The sequence below is a fragment of the Ovis aries genome, chromosome 9 (assembly GCF_016772045.2).
Source record: "Ovis aries strain OAR_USU_Benz2616 breed Rambouillet chromosome 9, ARS-UI_Ramb_v3.0, whole genome shotgun sequence".
NCBI lineage: Eukaryota > Metazoa > Chordata > Mammalia > Artiodactyla > Bovidae > Ovis > Ovis aries.
In genome coordinates this window covers 70,864,155-70,879,141 of record NC_056062.1, presented here as the reverse complement: position 1 = coordinate 70,879,141, position 14,987 = coordinate 70,864,155, and the positions used below count along the sequence as shown (strand labels likewise).

Genomic DNA, 14,987 nt, shown 5'->3' with positions numbered 1-14,987 from the left:
ATCTTCTCTCCTGTCTCCTCCTGCCATCTCTCTGAAGTCAAAAGCAGTCCTCGCCCTGGGATTGCTCTCCAAACCCTACACTCCAGTTCCTAGCCATCACGCATTCTGGTGGACTTACGTTTCTGTCCAGGGTGTGTAGGGTCGCGTCCCAGATTGTGTGGGTCTCACTCTATTCAGACTGTCACATATCAGCTGCTTCACTCTCCAGCAGTTTTGAATGCTTCCCCTCGGTCCCAACTGATTGCCCCAAATGTGGGGATCTCACCCCTGCTTCAGCTTCCCCACCTGCTGGGTGCACGTCTGACCCTGCTCACTCTCCTCTTCTTTTTTCCTTCCTTCCTTCATCCTACTGAGTTTTGTGTGGCTCTATATATTCCTTTCTGGTGGTCAGGGACTCCTGCCAGCCTTAGCTCGTGCTCCGCATGATCTTTTGCATCTGATCTTCTGTGTTCCTGATACATCCATGGAGAGAGATGTGCCCCATATCCACCTGCTTCTCCACCGTCTTATCTCCTTCCTTCCTTAGGTTTTGAATTGACTTCCAGTTATTGTAGTGCTTCATACCAGTCAGTTTGTAAACCTACCAGGGAAGGAAGTACATTTACTTATTTTGATACTTGATTGTATTTTAGAGCAGAGAATCCTAGGTGGCAAGCTGTATTCCTGGTCAATCTTTAAATATTTGCTACCTCAGCTCTATTTAACTGTCCTTACTCTGAAAGGGAAAATAATTTAATAGAATTTTACATCATCTTTTTTTCCAGATACTGGCCAAAAGAAGACCCTAGACAAAAAAGATGGGAGAAGAATGTCTTTTCAGAAACCCAAAGGGACTATTGAATATACTGTAAGTTAATTGTTTTGGAAAAGGTGATTTCTGTTTGTGATAGACTTATTGGAGGTAGTCTTTGTTTATATTGTAAATGAGACCAGGGTTCCTAATTGCCTTATTTTAAAAATCTCTACTTCACTGTCAATAACTTTTATTAACAATGATACTTGTTTTTAGGATTTTTTTTTCTTAAAGAGAAATTTTATTAAGTGTGATATGAAGGTAATTCTAGAAAATTTAATAAAATAATAGTTTACTGGGAGTTAAAGTTTCTGTGCTACAGTAATTTTTATTAGATTGGGCTTCTAGGGAAGCACGTACTTTTTAAAAAATGTGATCTTCATTGTATTCCCAGCAATGATAATGAGAATGACAGAATATGGAAAAAGCAAATTGATATTAATTTTCTAGAATAACCTCTCTGATTTGATTATTTGCACTGATATATAGCTAAGTTTCTCTGTTCTAGAAATGGCTCTCAAAAATGTCCTTAGTGTCAGCTTTCCATATTTCTGGTTACTGTGGAGAACTAAAGTGAGAAATCTAATCTGTGGTATGCTGCTTATTTGATTAAATGTAAATGTTGTTAGATAATGTTAACATGTTATAAAGCAGTTGTTTTAACTATATAGTTTGTCTAATATTTTGTCATATCTGTATTAAGAAGAAAATAGTAGGTTATACATTTGTGTCATCACAAAGCCTTCCAGTCTTGGCTTGAGTCTTGATTATTTTTTATAAATTCTAAAAATTGAACAAAGTATCAAAACCTTGAGTTACACTTTGTTTTCATAAACTGTGTAATTGACAGTTGAAACTTTAAGTATTTTTAAAAGGTTTGAAATGACATAATTTGGGGTAGAAATGTATTTACTACGATCAAAAGAATCTTCTCTCAAACATATTATAAACCTGAGTGTGCTTGTACCTTCTCTGCCTAGTTGAGAAACTAAGAATATAAATTCATTAAGTAGCGTAATTTGATGTTTCATTAAGGCATAAGACTGTAGGCATGGGGCATTTCATTGTCTACATATGTAATCACACGATTGTGAAGAATTATGACATTTTAGTTGGTTTTGAATTCAAGAGCTTACCGATTTTTTTTTTTTCGTAATTCAATAAAACTTGTGTTATTGGTTGCAAACTGAAATTTAAAAACCGTTATTTTGGGGAAAAGCTTAATTGAAATTTGCAGTTACAATTGACCCTTCTTATCCTTGGGTTCTGCATCCACAGATTCAACCAACCATGGATTGAAATATTTTTGGGAATAAAATGCCAGAAAGTTCTAAAAAGCAAAACTTGAATTTCCCTTACTGGCCATTCTGTTGGTATTATAAGTAACCTAGAGATGATTTAATGTATATGAAGGACATGTGTAGGTTATATGCAAATACCGTGCCATCTAATATAAGGGATTTGAGCACCTGTGGATTTTTATATCTGTGAGACTGCTGGAACAAATCTCCCAGGATACTGTATTTTACACCTGTTTTGCTGGTTCTGCTCTTGTTGATTCCAAATGTGAGTGGTCCCTTGTATCTTTTCACTTTTCCATTTCCATTCTGTTAATCGGAAATCTTAAGAACTTGACTATCTGAAGTGAGACCCAAACTTTTTTCTATTTCTACCTTTCTAGATGCTTGCATTTCTTACTGCTAACTTCATATTTAACAAACTATAGAAAACCTTACACCAATTATTTCTTCATCCTTGCCCAGTGCCTACTTTTTTATTCCATTTACCATCAGTCTGTTGTTCATCCAGGTTGGCATTTTTGGATTTAGCATCAGTTGCTCATTAATGTTCACACCTGTGACATTCTACAACTACTACTGTATTATCACCTCATTCAATCCATTCCTATATTCTCTTCAGTCTTATTTGAAAATCTTATACCTTAATCTCTTTTACATTTTTATTACTTTAAAGATGATCTACTGCTGTAGTAGTATATTGGTTTTTCTGCATCATTTCTCTTGTCTCATCAATCTTGGACCTGTTGCCACAAATCTAAGATGCCTCTGAGCCACATAACTTTATTGCTTTATATTGGTGGGTTTTTCTTAATTACTTCATTACCCCGATTAGTAATAATAGTGAAGATGAAATGTGCATTAATTCATATGAAATGAAGTAATTTTTTAAATTTTCAGATGTTACAGCAAAGTAAAATTGGTTTACAGAGAGCTTTTACATACATTATCTCAATAAAGTAAGTGAAATACCATCTCACTGCATAGATGAGAAAGTTTGCACAGAACGGAGCAGAACTAGGTTATTTACTCATGTCTTTGGCATCAATTTGGTTTTATAAACCTTAAATGGAAAATATATATTTATTGGATATATTTAGCCCCCCCACATTCATGTCTACTTTTCCTGACTTTTCAAAGTCTATTACAGTCTAATTCAAAATACCCTATTAATATCATCCTTTCTTGAGATTTAACTCTAGTTATTTCCCTTCCTAAAAATCATAAATTCATAAGTGTACTCTGGATGGTTTAGGTGGAAGAGACAGTATCTCACAAATGTGTTTTGTAACTTTTCTATCTCTGATATGTCGGTTCTATTCTTTCCACTTTGAATGTTCTTTTCCCTTTTCTCTGCTTCTCAAATTCTTAGCCCTTCTTCAAGATTTAGCTTTAAATCTTTTCCATAAAATCTTTCTTGAACATTTAGGAACAAATATGTTGCTTTATCTCTACTCACCTTTTGTTGTATTTGCTGTTTCATTTAAACTGCTTTTCATCTTTTATATAATCTTTTTTGTCTTTCTTACTTTCCAGCTAGATTGTAAATCTTCTGTGCAGTAAAACTATTTAATTGCACTTCATTTTGTTCTGTACAGAGCTCTCTTAATGCTTTATTTATGGAGAATTGTAAAGGAATATGTTGACCAGTCAAATGACTTTTTTGTTTCAGGATAATTGGCAATTAAATCTCATAATTTGAGATTTCTATAAGTATGATTCATTAAGATATACTGATTCGCAAACATATTCCTCAGCTTTGGTTTATATTTTCTAATTTATCCATTTAAATGACAGGTTAGGTACATAAAGATTACTAGAAATAGCATTTTAAGTTTAATACAACATGCTTTGCTAAAATAAAATTACTGTATAAAAGTTATATATTTTTAGAAACTATAATATATTGCTTTAAAGCTTTTGTAAGATGAAAATCACTTGTGTTTTGTAAATTATGGTTTGTATTTTGAAATTGCTTGAAGTAGAGAACTTCATATAATTGTAATGTATGAAGGTAAAGCATATACTCTGATAATAGATTGAGACTAATTGTTAACAAATGCAAAATTTCTCAAGCTATTCTATCTCTAAAAATGGAAATACACCACTTACTAATCAAATTGTTCCATAGACATATTAATGATCATTAAACCTTATGGTTTAGATTTTTCTCTTTTAACACATTAATTTCTTTTTCTTTTAAACAGGTTGAATCAAGGGATTCTTTGAATAGTATAGCCCTGAAATTTGATACAACGCCCAACGAACTTGTTCAATTAAATAAATTATTCTCCCGAGCAGTTGTTACTGGACAGGTATCATTTTCTATATGCATTGATGGTTAGAAACATTCGGTTATTAAGACAGAGTGTCCATTACAATGTAGTTAATTTAAGAAGAATAATTTTGTGCGTACTTTGAACAAATCATATTGGTTCTAGAAGAGATGATTAAATGTCGCTTTTATCCATGTGAATTTTTAATATTATTGAAAATAACTAAATTGGCTTTTCAAATATAGTTTTAAAGAGCTTTTAGAAATATTCAAAGCAGTGCATGTATATGATAAAAAATTCAAACTTCTTTAAGGGTAATTTATCTCAGTTAAAGTTTTCCTTTTCCAGAAGCAACCGCAGTTACCAGTTTGTATACCCTTCCAAAAATACTTGAGCCCTTCTTTCTTCTTTTTTTAAAAAAGAAGATTTTGATCTGGGAAAATGTTCTATTTATGCATCACTCAGTCTCAGACTTTCTCATGTATCTAGAGTGTTGCGCTGTACCGGTATATAAGTATGCGTTGGAAATATTGTGGATTTGGTTCCAAATCACTGCAGTAAAGCAAATATCACAGTAAAGCAGGTCATAGAATGATTTGGTTTCCTAGTGTGTATAAAAGTTATATCTACACTGCACTGTAGTCTGTTAAGTGTGTAATAGCATTATGTATAAAAAAAGTATATGCCTTGATTTAAACTGTAATTTGAGAGAACTTTATTACTGAAAAATGCTAACCATCATCTGAACCTTCAGAGAGTCATAGTTTTTTTTTGCAGTAGTCACTGATCTCATATCAACATAACAAACAGTAGTAAAATGTTTGAAATATTTCAAGGGTGACCTGACTGTAACACACAGACAGACAATGACCAAATGCTGTTGGAAAATGGCACTGATAGACTTGCTTGAATCAGGATTGCCCCAGACTTTCGATTTGTGAAAACGTAGTATGTGTGGAGCACAGTAAGGTGATGCCAGTAAAACAAGGTGTGCTTATATTATGATTTAATAAGCACAGTGAACTGTGGATTTTCTGCTTTTTTTGCTATTGTAAACATTGCTGTAAGGAACACTCTTGTTTCTCTCTTTTTCTTTATATTCACGTATATCGATAAAGTGAAGTCCTAGACATAAAATGGCTCAGTTAAAGAATGTGTGCATTTTAAACTTTGCTGACTGTCCCAAATTGTCCTTTAAGAGGAACACCCATAATTTATAAGGATCATTGTTTCCCTTCACTGTCGTCCACAGTCTGTGTTATCAAACCTATCGAAATTAAATTTGAATCTTTTTAAACTTTGTTAAAGATTATTTCAGTAATAAGATACTTTTAATCTGAAGGTTTTAATTTTTAAAATTTATTCCTGAAGGATATTGTTAATGGTGTTTTCTTAGAGAACACCATCTGATTATTACTATTTTAGTTTGACTGAATCTTTATGTGAATGTTTTCTTTCAGGTTTTATATGTTCCTGATCCTGACTATGTCTCCAGTGTTGAGAGCTCTCCATCTCTCAGCCCCATAAGTCCTCTGTCACCAACATCATCCGAGGCAGAATTTGAGAAGACCACTGTAAGCTTCCCTTCTTTACAAAGCTATCAAGAAATGGCACTGTATATATATCATTGTTATTTAATCTTAGTTTGACTATGGCTAGAATAAAATTTTACCTCATTTTGTTAATTAAATTTGTAAGTCCTAATTTTTAAAGTGAAACATTCTTATTAAATCAGATTGCTTAAATTAACTTACTGTTAGTGGTGGTAGTAATCCAAAGATATTCATCAGCCCTCTTTAAATATCATTCATAATTTATAAATATAATAATTTAAATGATAATTTATATATTTAATAAGTTAATCATATAATATCATGTTGGCTATCTTATAAAAATGACAACACTGTACCTTTGTGACCCCATGGACTATAGCCCACCAGGCTGCTCTGTCCATGGAATTCTCCAGGTAAGAATACTGGAGTGGGTAGCCATTCCCTTCTTTAGGGCATCTTCCTGACCCAGGGATCAAACCTAGGTCTCGTGCATTGCAGGCAGATTCTTTACTGTGTGAGCCACCAGAGAAGCCCATGAAAGGAATATATTACATTTATTCTCATCATCGATGAAAATGGGAGTGAGGTTCTAATGATAGGTATTACTGGACCAAACGATGCAGGAATACCTTTTTGAACATGGCCATACCATTTTCTCATGGGCCTTAACAAAGAGATGCATTCATAAGGGGCAATGACAAAGGAGAGTAGTGTAACCTTAGGTTAGGTTAATTTAGCTGTGTTCCATTCTCTAAAGCAAAATTGTGAAAAGCTTGACTATAGCATTTTGCCTGACTAGAAACCTGTGGGGTCCTTTTCTTGTCCTTTGCTTTAACCCAAATCTGCCTATTAAGTGGCTTTATTAGGCATAAGATGAAAGAGAAGAGAGTGCTGAAGCTCAAGAGAGCAATAAAACCTTCATGAAAATGCTGTCTTCTTCACTTTGCCATGTTGGTAAAAGAGAGGGAAAGAACAATAAAGCCGTGAAACATTTTTAACCTTTAGTGTCTCAGCTTCTGTCAAAGGTGGCCCTAAAGTGTCCTCTCATATGACTAGTCATATGAATAAATTCTTTTTCCCTGAGATGAATCCAGGAAAACAGTAAGAAACATGAGTTCTTGAAGTTCCCTTTACCCAAGTGATCGTCATCACCTACTTCTGATTGTGGTCAATCGTCAGAAATAATTCTTTTGAACAGTAATTTTATAAACTTTAGTTATATCTTTTTAAAGCTAGAAATATATTCATTACTAGCCTCTAAGATAATATTCCCTTGTGACTTTTTATATACAGTATCTCAAGTGCTTCTGTCTCTATAGTTATTGAATGTATATTTCCCACATTCTGTGTGTAAGTTCCTTAGAAGCAAGGATTTTATGATCTTATGTTTTATTTGATATAATTCATCTGTATTATATTAATTCAAATATTGTTTGTTAGTTTTTTAATATGTTTCCCATAAATTGTCAAAAGTTTATATTTCTAATATTCACTGATTGGTTTCCTGAATGTTCAGCTTTTTAATGGCTTATTTATAAGGCTAAAATGTTATTACCATAAAGGATCTCAGTGGGATTTTTTAATATTTTATTTTTATATAAAATATAATCTTTGGGAATTATCGAACAGTCTCCCCTCATGTTTTCATATATTGATGAAGAAATGTGGAAGAAGATAGAATGAAAGTGAGAGTAAGTATATGCTAAAGAGCTAAAACTTACTATGTGTCATGTAAAATTCTAAGCAATTTAAAAGAATCACCATCTAAGCCTAACCTCAAACTTAAGAGATAAGCGCCTGGCTGTCTTTGTTTTTCCCTCTAGACCTCTTCTACATCCTTCTTCATCCTTTTAGGTGGTAGCCTGCATCATGGATGGGCCACCTTGACCTTTCATTTCTTTTGGTTTTGGTCTTCTGAGAACATTAACAAGATAAGAGGAACAGAGGAGGAACATATTTATTCAGCTGTCTTCCTACAGGGTCACTCCAGAGTGGCTGCATTCTTCAGCAGCTAATTTCTTATCATATGCCCGTTTCCACAGAGCCCTCCCTGTCGGCTCTCTCCCGTAATTCTTTGGGCCTATGGGTGATAATGACGCCTCTGTTGTTTGCCCTAAATTTTCATATATACTGCATACCTTTGTAAATAGTTCCATTATTATTCTCTCCTAAAATCATTCAAATTGGTGTGCCATCTGTTTCTTCCAGTACATTAACAGTACAGTGCTTATTTTACAGATGAGGAAACTGAGGGAGAAAGGTTAAGTACTCTTGTGTTTATCACTCAGTTTGCTAGTATCTGAATCAGGATTTCAAGGCAGAGTCCATGCTTTTTGAATTTCCACTTTATAGCTGGAAATTGGTAACTCGGAAACTACTGTTGCTCAGTAAATATTTGGACCCAGCTCCTAAAGATAGGTAATATTTAATCATTGTGAATGTAGTGGGACCTATCATTTTTGTACTGTGAACATTTCTCTAAAAAATTTTTTTAATCTGTCATTCTTTTATAAATATAGAAACCTTCGTTTACTTCCTTTGTTTCTGTGCATCTTAAAATTTATTTATATGCTAATGTCATTTTAGGTTAGAGCTACTAATGTGATATACTCACAGAATTCAGAGGAAAAATGTTTAACATAAGTAATATGGAAAAGTGACATGATTTTAAATAGCTTTTAATTTCTGCTTTATGTTAATATATTCCACTGAAGAATGGAACAGTAGATAGCTGTATTCTCCTCAATATAAAACACTCTTTAATGTACTCTAAGTGAAAAATAAGAAAAGACGAGTACTTCTAATATGTTAAGGAAATATAATTTTCAAATTATATTTCATGGTAGTAAGAAAATACAATTTTGAAAAACTTCTGAGAGATTCTATGGGAGGCCTAGAAGGTCTTACAGGAGAAAATATATAAAGTATTAATAGAGTTTAGACACACTAAAAGCTTCTTTTCAAGCATAAACAATTATATTGCTGCAGTTACTGTTAATATTTTAAAAGTACTTACTATGCATTTATTATTAAGGAAGCTATGGCATAGAAAGAATGAGTAATTTATATACGTCACATATTTAATGAGTGGTAAAGCTGAGATTTAAACCCTGACAGTCTGAATTCAGATTTTGTGTTATATTCTTAATCACTTTTTGAACTAATTGATTAAAGCTTAAAGATTAGCAGTATGCATTCTCTGAGATTGAAACATACAATCTTAAAATATTTGTGTTACAAGTTGTAGAAACTAGAAAGTTTGTAGTAAAGAGCTGTGTGGAAGTAATATAGCAAATTATTGCTTAACAAAGCAAAAATAAAAATAAACCAGATGATTCAGAAGTTATTGCTTAGAATGATTAAAAGGTGAACAAAAATATTGCTTTGTTACTTCTTTACTCCCAATATAAGATTCTCTGGACTCTTTAATATGTTGTTCTTCTGTTTGCCTGTATTCGTTTTCTAGAATTGCTGTAACAAAGGATCACAAAATGGGTGGTTTAAATCAGAAATTTACATCACAGTTCTAGAGACTCGACATCTGGAATCAAGACGTTGGCAGGGCTATGGCGTCTCCTTACGAGGGAGGGTCCTCCCTCTCCTCCTCTGGCATCTGGTGCTCACCCACAGTCCTGGTCCTTCTTGCTCTTGGTAGATCACTCCAGTTTCTGCCTTTGTAGGCACGGGACTGGCTTCTCCCTGTGTGTCTGTGCCTTAACAGTGGTCTCCTCTTCAGGTAAAGAAACCAGCTAAGTTGGATTAAGGGTCCACTCTACTCCTATATGACTGCAGCTTCACTTCATCTGTGAAAACCTGATTTCAAAATAGGTCACATTCAGAGGAAGAGGGTGAGGACTTCAGCATGTCTTCTTGGGTGATACAGTGCACCCGCAACTTTGCCTTTTATAAAATTTAAAGAGAATCATGTAGTTTAGTCAGGAAGCTATAGAAGATTTTCTAACTCTGGTCAAATAACGTTTTTTTAAAAGACATTCAGTGACTTTTCTTCATGTATAGATGAGAAGATATATAAAAGAGTGATGTTAATTTCTTACAGTTTTAGGGATCTTGATAATATATGTGATATCTAATAAAATAAACCTCCCTCTATTTTAATCATACAAAGCACATAATTCATTGACATATTGAACTTTATATACCTGAAAACAGATGTTAAAGTCATAGTACACATGCACGAAGTTAAAAAAGTTTTAGTTAGGAATATCAGTGTGAGTTGAAGAGATTAAATACAGCATATGCTTCAAAAATTGTTCTCATATATGCCATCCTTAAACTAGTTACAAACATTCCTCTCCCTCTGTTTCCCTTCTTCTTTACTCCCTGCTTCCTCTCTCTGTTTTTGTTTATACTATTATATATTTAAACCAAGAATAAATATAAAATCCCTAAAAATATATATATGTGAAGTATATTTTACCTATTATACATATATTATATATATAAATTATTATTTTAACTTGCATGCTTTTAAATCTAAATTTTCATATGTAAATATGTAACATATACTTTGTTATATAATAAACATAAGCTATGTTACATATTAAAGTTCAGTTCAGTTGCTCAGTCATGTCCGACTCTTTGAAACCCCATGAATTGCAGCACTCTGGGACTCCCTGTCCATCACCAACTCCCGGAGTTCACCCAGACTCTTGTCCATCAAGTCAGTGATGCCATCCAGCCATCTCATCCTCTGTCATCCCCTTCTCCTCCTGCGCCCAATCCCTCCCAGCATTAGAGTCTTTTCCAATGAGTCAACTCCTCGCATGAGATGGCCAAAGTATTGGAGTTTCAGCTTTAGCACTGGTCCTTTCCTCACAGTCCAACTTTCACATCCATACATGACCACTGGAAAAACCATAGCCTTGACTAGACGGACCTTTGTCGGCAAAGTAACGTCTCTGCTTTTGAATATGCTATCTAGGTTGGTCATAACTTTCCTTCCAAGGAGTAAGCGTCTTTTCATTTCATAGCTGCAGTCACCATCTGCAGTGATTTTGGAGCCCAAAAAAATAGTCTGACACTGTTTCCGCTGTTTCCCATCTATTTCCCATGAAGTGATGGGACCGGATGCCATGATCTTCATTTTCTGAATGTTGAGCTTTAAGCCAACTTTTTCACTCTCCTCTTTCACTTTCATCAAGAGGCTTTTTAGTTCCTCTTCACTTTCTGCCATAAGGGTGGTGTCATCTGCATATCTGAGGTTATTGATATTTCTCCCGGCAATCTTGATTCCAGCTTGTGTTTCTTCCAGCCCAGAGTTTCTCATGATGTACTCTGCATAGAAGTTAAATAAGCAGAGTGACAATGTACAGGCTTGACATACTCCTTTTCCTATTTGGAACCAGTCTGTTGTTCCATGTCCAGTTCTAACTGTTGCTTCTGACCTGCATACAGGTTTCTCAAGAGGCAGGTCAGGTGGTCTGGTATTCCCATCTCTTTCAGAATTCTCTAGTTTATTGTGATCCACACAGTCCAAGGCTTTGGCATAGTCAATAAAGCAGAAATAGATGTTTTTCTGGAATTCTCTTGCTTTTTCCATGATCCAGCAGATGTTGGCAATTTGCTCTCTGGTTCCTCTGCCTTTTCTAAAACCAGCTTGGACATCTGAAAGTTCATGGTTCACGTATTGCTGAAGCCTGGCTTGGAGAATTTTGAGCATTACTTGACTAGCGTGTGAGATGAGTACAATTGTGTGGTAGTTTGAGCATTCTTTGGCATTGCCTTTCTTTGGGATTAGAATGAAAACTGACCCTTTCCAGTCCTGTGGCCACTGCTGAGTTTTCCAAATTTGCTGGCATATTGAGGGCAGCACTTTCACAGCATCATCTTTCAGGATTTGAAATAGCTCAACTGGTTTTCCATCACCTCCACTAGCTTTGCTCGTAGTGATGCTTTCTAAAGCCGACTTGACTTCACATTCCAAGATGTCTGGCTCTAGGTGAGTGATCACACCATCGTGATTATCTTGGTCATGAAGCTCTTTTTTGTACAGTTCTTCTGTGTATTCTTGCCACTTCTTCTTAATATCTTCTGCTTCTGTTAGGGCCATACCATTTCTGTCCTTTATTGAGCCCATCTTTATATGAAGTTAAATAACTATAAATGCCAAATGTATAAATAACACATGAATTGTCTTATCTACATACTGTATAATATAATTTAGCTTTGGTGCTTTTAAACTTAATTTAAAAACCAGGCGTTTATTAAGGAGTTACAGTTTTTAGTATGTGCTTTTTAAATGATGGTGCTCTAATTATAACTTAGTCTTATATTCTTTGAACAGAATTTTATATTTTTAATATGTGAAAACATAGAACTTCATAGTAGGACTTAGATTTATGTAGATTTTAGGAAAGCAGTTCTTTATATAGAAGAAATCTCTATTTGTAACATCACAAATAAATTACTGAGTAAGAGTTTTCTTTAGATTCTGAATGGGAGCATTGTTTTCATAATTAGAATTTTAAAACTGATTCTTCTTTGCTTTTTAACCTGGTTGCTAAAAAGTTCAAGTGTGAGTGAGTGAAGTCAGTAAAGTCGCTCAGTTTTGTCCGACTCTTTGGGACCCCATGGACTGTAGCCTACCAGGCTCATCCATCCATGGGATTCTCCAGGCAAGAATACTGGAGTGGGTTGCCATTTCCTTCTCCAGATCTTCCCAACCCAGGGATCAAAGCTGGGTCTCCCGCATTGCAGGCAGACACTTCAGTGTCTGAGCCACTAGGGAAGTCAAAAAGTTCAAAGCCGGATCCAAAACTCCAAGTAGAACACATAAAATTGCGTTTAAGTTTTTCTTCACTCTAATATTTTTATTTTTTATTTGTATTCTATTGTATTCTGCATGTTGGTTTTAAAAGCCTCAAATTCTTAAGAAGTGGAGTTTAAATAAATTCTGAGAGTGATAGTTAAACATAATAATTTACACAGAATAAAGGGTACCCATCAATATTTACTGGTTAAGAAATGTACATTGATTTAAAAATAATATTTTCTTTTAGATTATATTATTTATGTTGTATGAAATAAAATGTTGGTATTTCTATGCCTTGTATGGCTTTTCTTCCTCAAATTTTATATACCTTAACCTATGTGTTACCAGAGAACATTTCTACATATTTTCAGTCACTAAAGAACAAAACCTCAATAAAGCCAAGGCAGCATGGGAAAAGGAGAGTTTGTAGTTGCTAACTAGCTTATGATAATGATTTATAATAATAGTCTACAAATTATATAATACTTAATCGTACTGTACAGAAAAAAGATGGCCTTTTTGGATCACTTGTCATAAAATTGCTTTACTTTTGCACTTTTGAACAATTGAAGTGATTATTAAGGCTTGATAATTTTTAATTCTATATTTTTAAGAACCTTTACATCCCTAGTGGCTAAAGCAAAATTGTACGAAGAAGCTTCAGAAAGCACTCAAATAAGCCTCAAAATCACCTTATTAAGAAACAGAATTTGTAAATTCACAGAAATACAGAGATGCTGATGCTTTGCCATCAATATGTATGTAAGTTAAAATGAAGTCTGATTATGATTCCTCCAAACAATTTTGATTTCTTTTAAAGAAATACTCTTTTGTGCTATAATTGAAGCATTTGTTAAACTAATCTGTGTTATTTTAATAGGATTACATTGACAAATTGGAATTGCTAATGATACTGAGTTGTATAATAGAATTTGAGACTGTGATGTAACAACAGCAAACTGTTCTATGAGGTCTATTTTTAAGGGAAATATTTGACAGTATAACAAGGTACATACAGTTTTTGTGAATACTACGGTTGTATAGTAAATGATGTTGTCACCTGATTTGAGAGTAAGTGAACAACATCACAAACTTTATTTGTAGTTTTGTGCCAACTGGCAGGGGACTTTCCGATGTCTTTGTATTAACTTTTTCCCCTGTGCACACAGTCATTTAGAGGAATATTTGAAATGGAAAGTACATAGTATTCTAGTTAAGCTCACTAGTTGATTTTTTGGCACCGTGGGTTTTCATCTCAGCTTCATCTTACTCATCGGGCAATTTACTGAATTTAGCCAAGTATAAGTTTGCTCAAAAATTAAGGTAATGGAAAAAAAATAAATAAAAGTAAATAAAGGCAAGAGTATATGTCTTATGGTTTTTATAATACTTAAATATAAAGGCTCCAATTAAGATTATTATTAATGTCCCTTATTTAATTATCTGTGGTAAATGAATTTATATCTTAGAGATAGTACTGCCAGACACAATAGGATGAATATGAAGTTAATAATTTGCATCATAAAATGAAAAGATTGATAATGATTTACAGTGTCATGCAGCGTTAAAATACAATTTCATTTTAGATTTTTAAAAAATATAGCTATAGTATATTAAGTGTAGTTGTTTTATCGTGTTCTTAACTGGTCTGTTTTCAAAAATATCTGTTGAATATCTGCTCAAGTGCTTGGGAGTCAACCCTCCATTTTAGGAAGGGCATATGAAATTTAGAAAGGAAATCTAAAAATTCTTTCCTCATATAGGCTTAAGAAATTAGATCTACTTACTAGAGTAGGAAAAATTATGTTAAAATTTGGTAGTTCTTTTCAAGTATATAAGAGTCTGTGAGATCGATGAAGAAGCAGTCTTATTTATTATTTCAAAAGGATAAGTCATAATAGGTATTAATTACAGTGTGGCAGGTTTTAGTTCAAAACTCTGAAGAACCTTGCTATTATATGAAAACATTTTATGTTATTGTGAATTTACTCATAAAACATGAAATGATTTCATTAGAGGTATTTAAAACAGAGATTAAATGGCACCTGTCTAATTGTCTTACTTTTGTATATAACACTGATCTTTGGGAGAACTATGAGTTCTGTGAACTTGGATATAAAAAGTTTTAAGTGAAATCTAACATTTTTAAGGATTAAGACTATAAACAGTAAACAGAAAAGAACCAGACATACCTGTGACTTTGTCCCCAGCAGAACTCACGTATTTTCAAATCAATTTAGTATTGTTGTAGATATCACAGAATGTTGTCTATGGCCATGTACTTCAAAATTATCA

General features: G+C 33.7%; 1 protein-coding gene across 14 annotated transcripts in view; it reads left to right on the top strand.

Moving 5' to 3' along the window:
• Window positions 1-14,987, top strand: part of OXR1 (oxidation resistance 1) — a 518,198-nt gene that overhangs the window by 446,145 nt on the left and 57,066 nt on the right. For 13 of the 14 annotated variants that reach the window (XM_027973101.3, XM_042254392.2, XM_004011791.6 and 10 more), the window contains 3 exons: window positions 765-847; window positions 4,299-4,406; window positions 5,828-5,941. In XM_027973101.3, the coding sequence (XP_027828902.2) occupies window positions 765-847; window positions 4,299-4,406; window positions 5,828-5,941 (305 nt within the window). Of the gene's footprint in view, window positions 1-764; window positions 848-4,298; window positions 4,407-5,827; window positions 5,942-13,306; window positions 13,455-14,987 lie in introns of those variants that run through there. The other variant, XM_042254401.2, reaches the window with a different exon arrangement.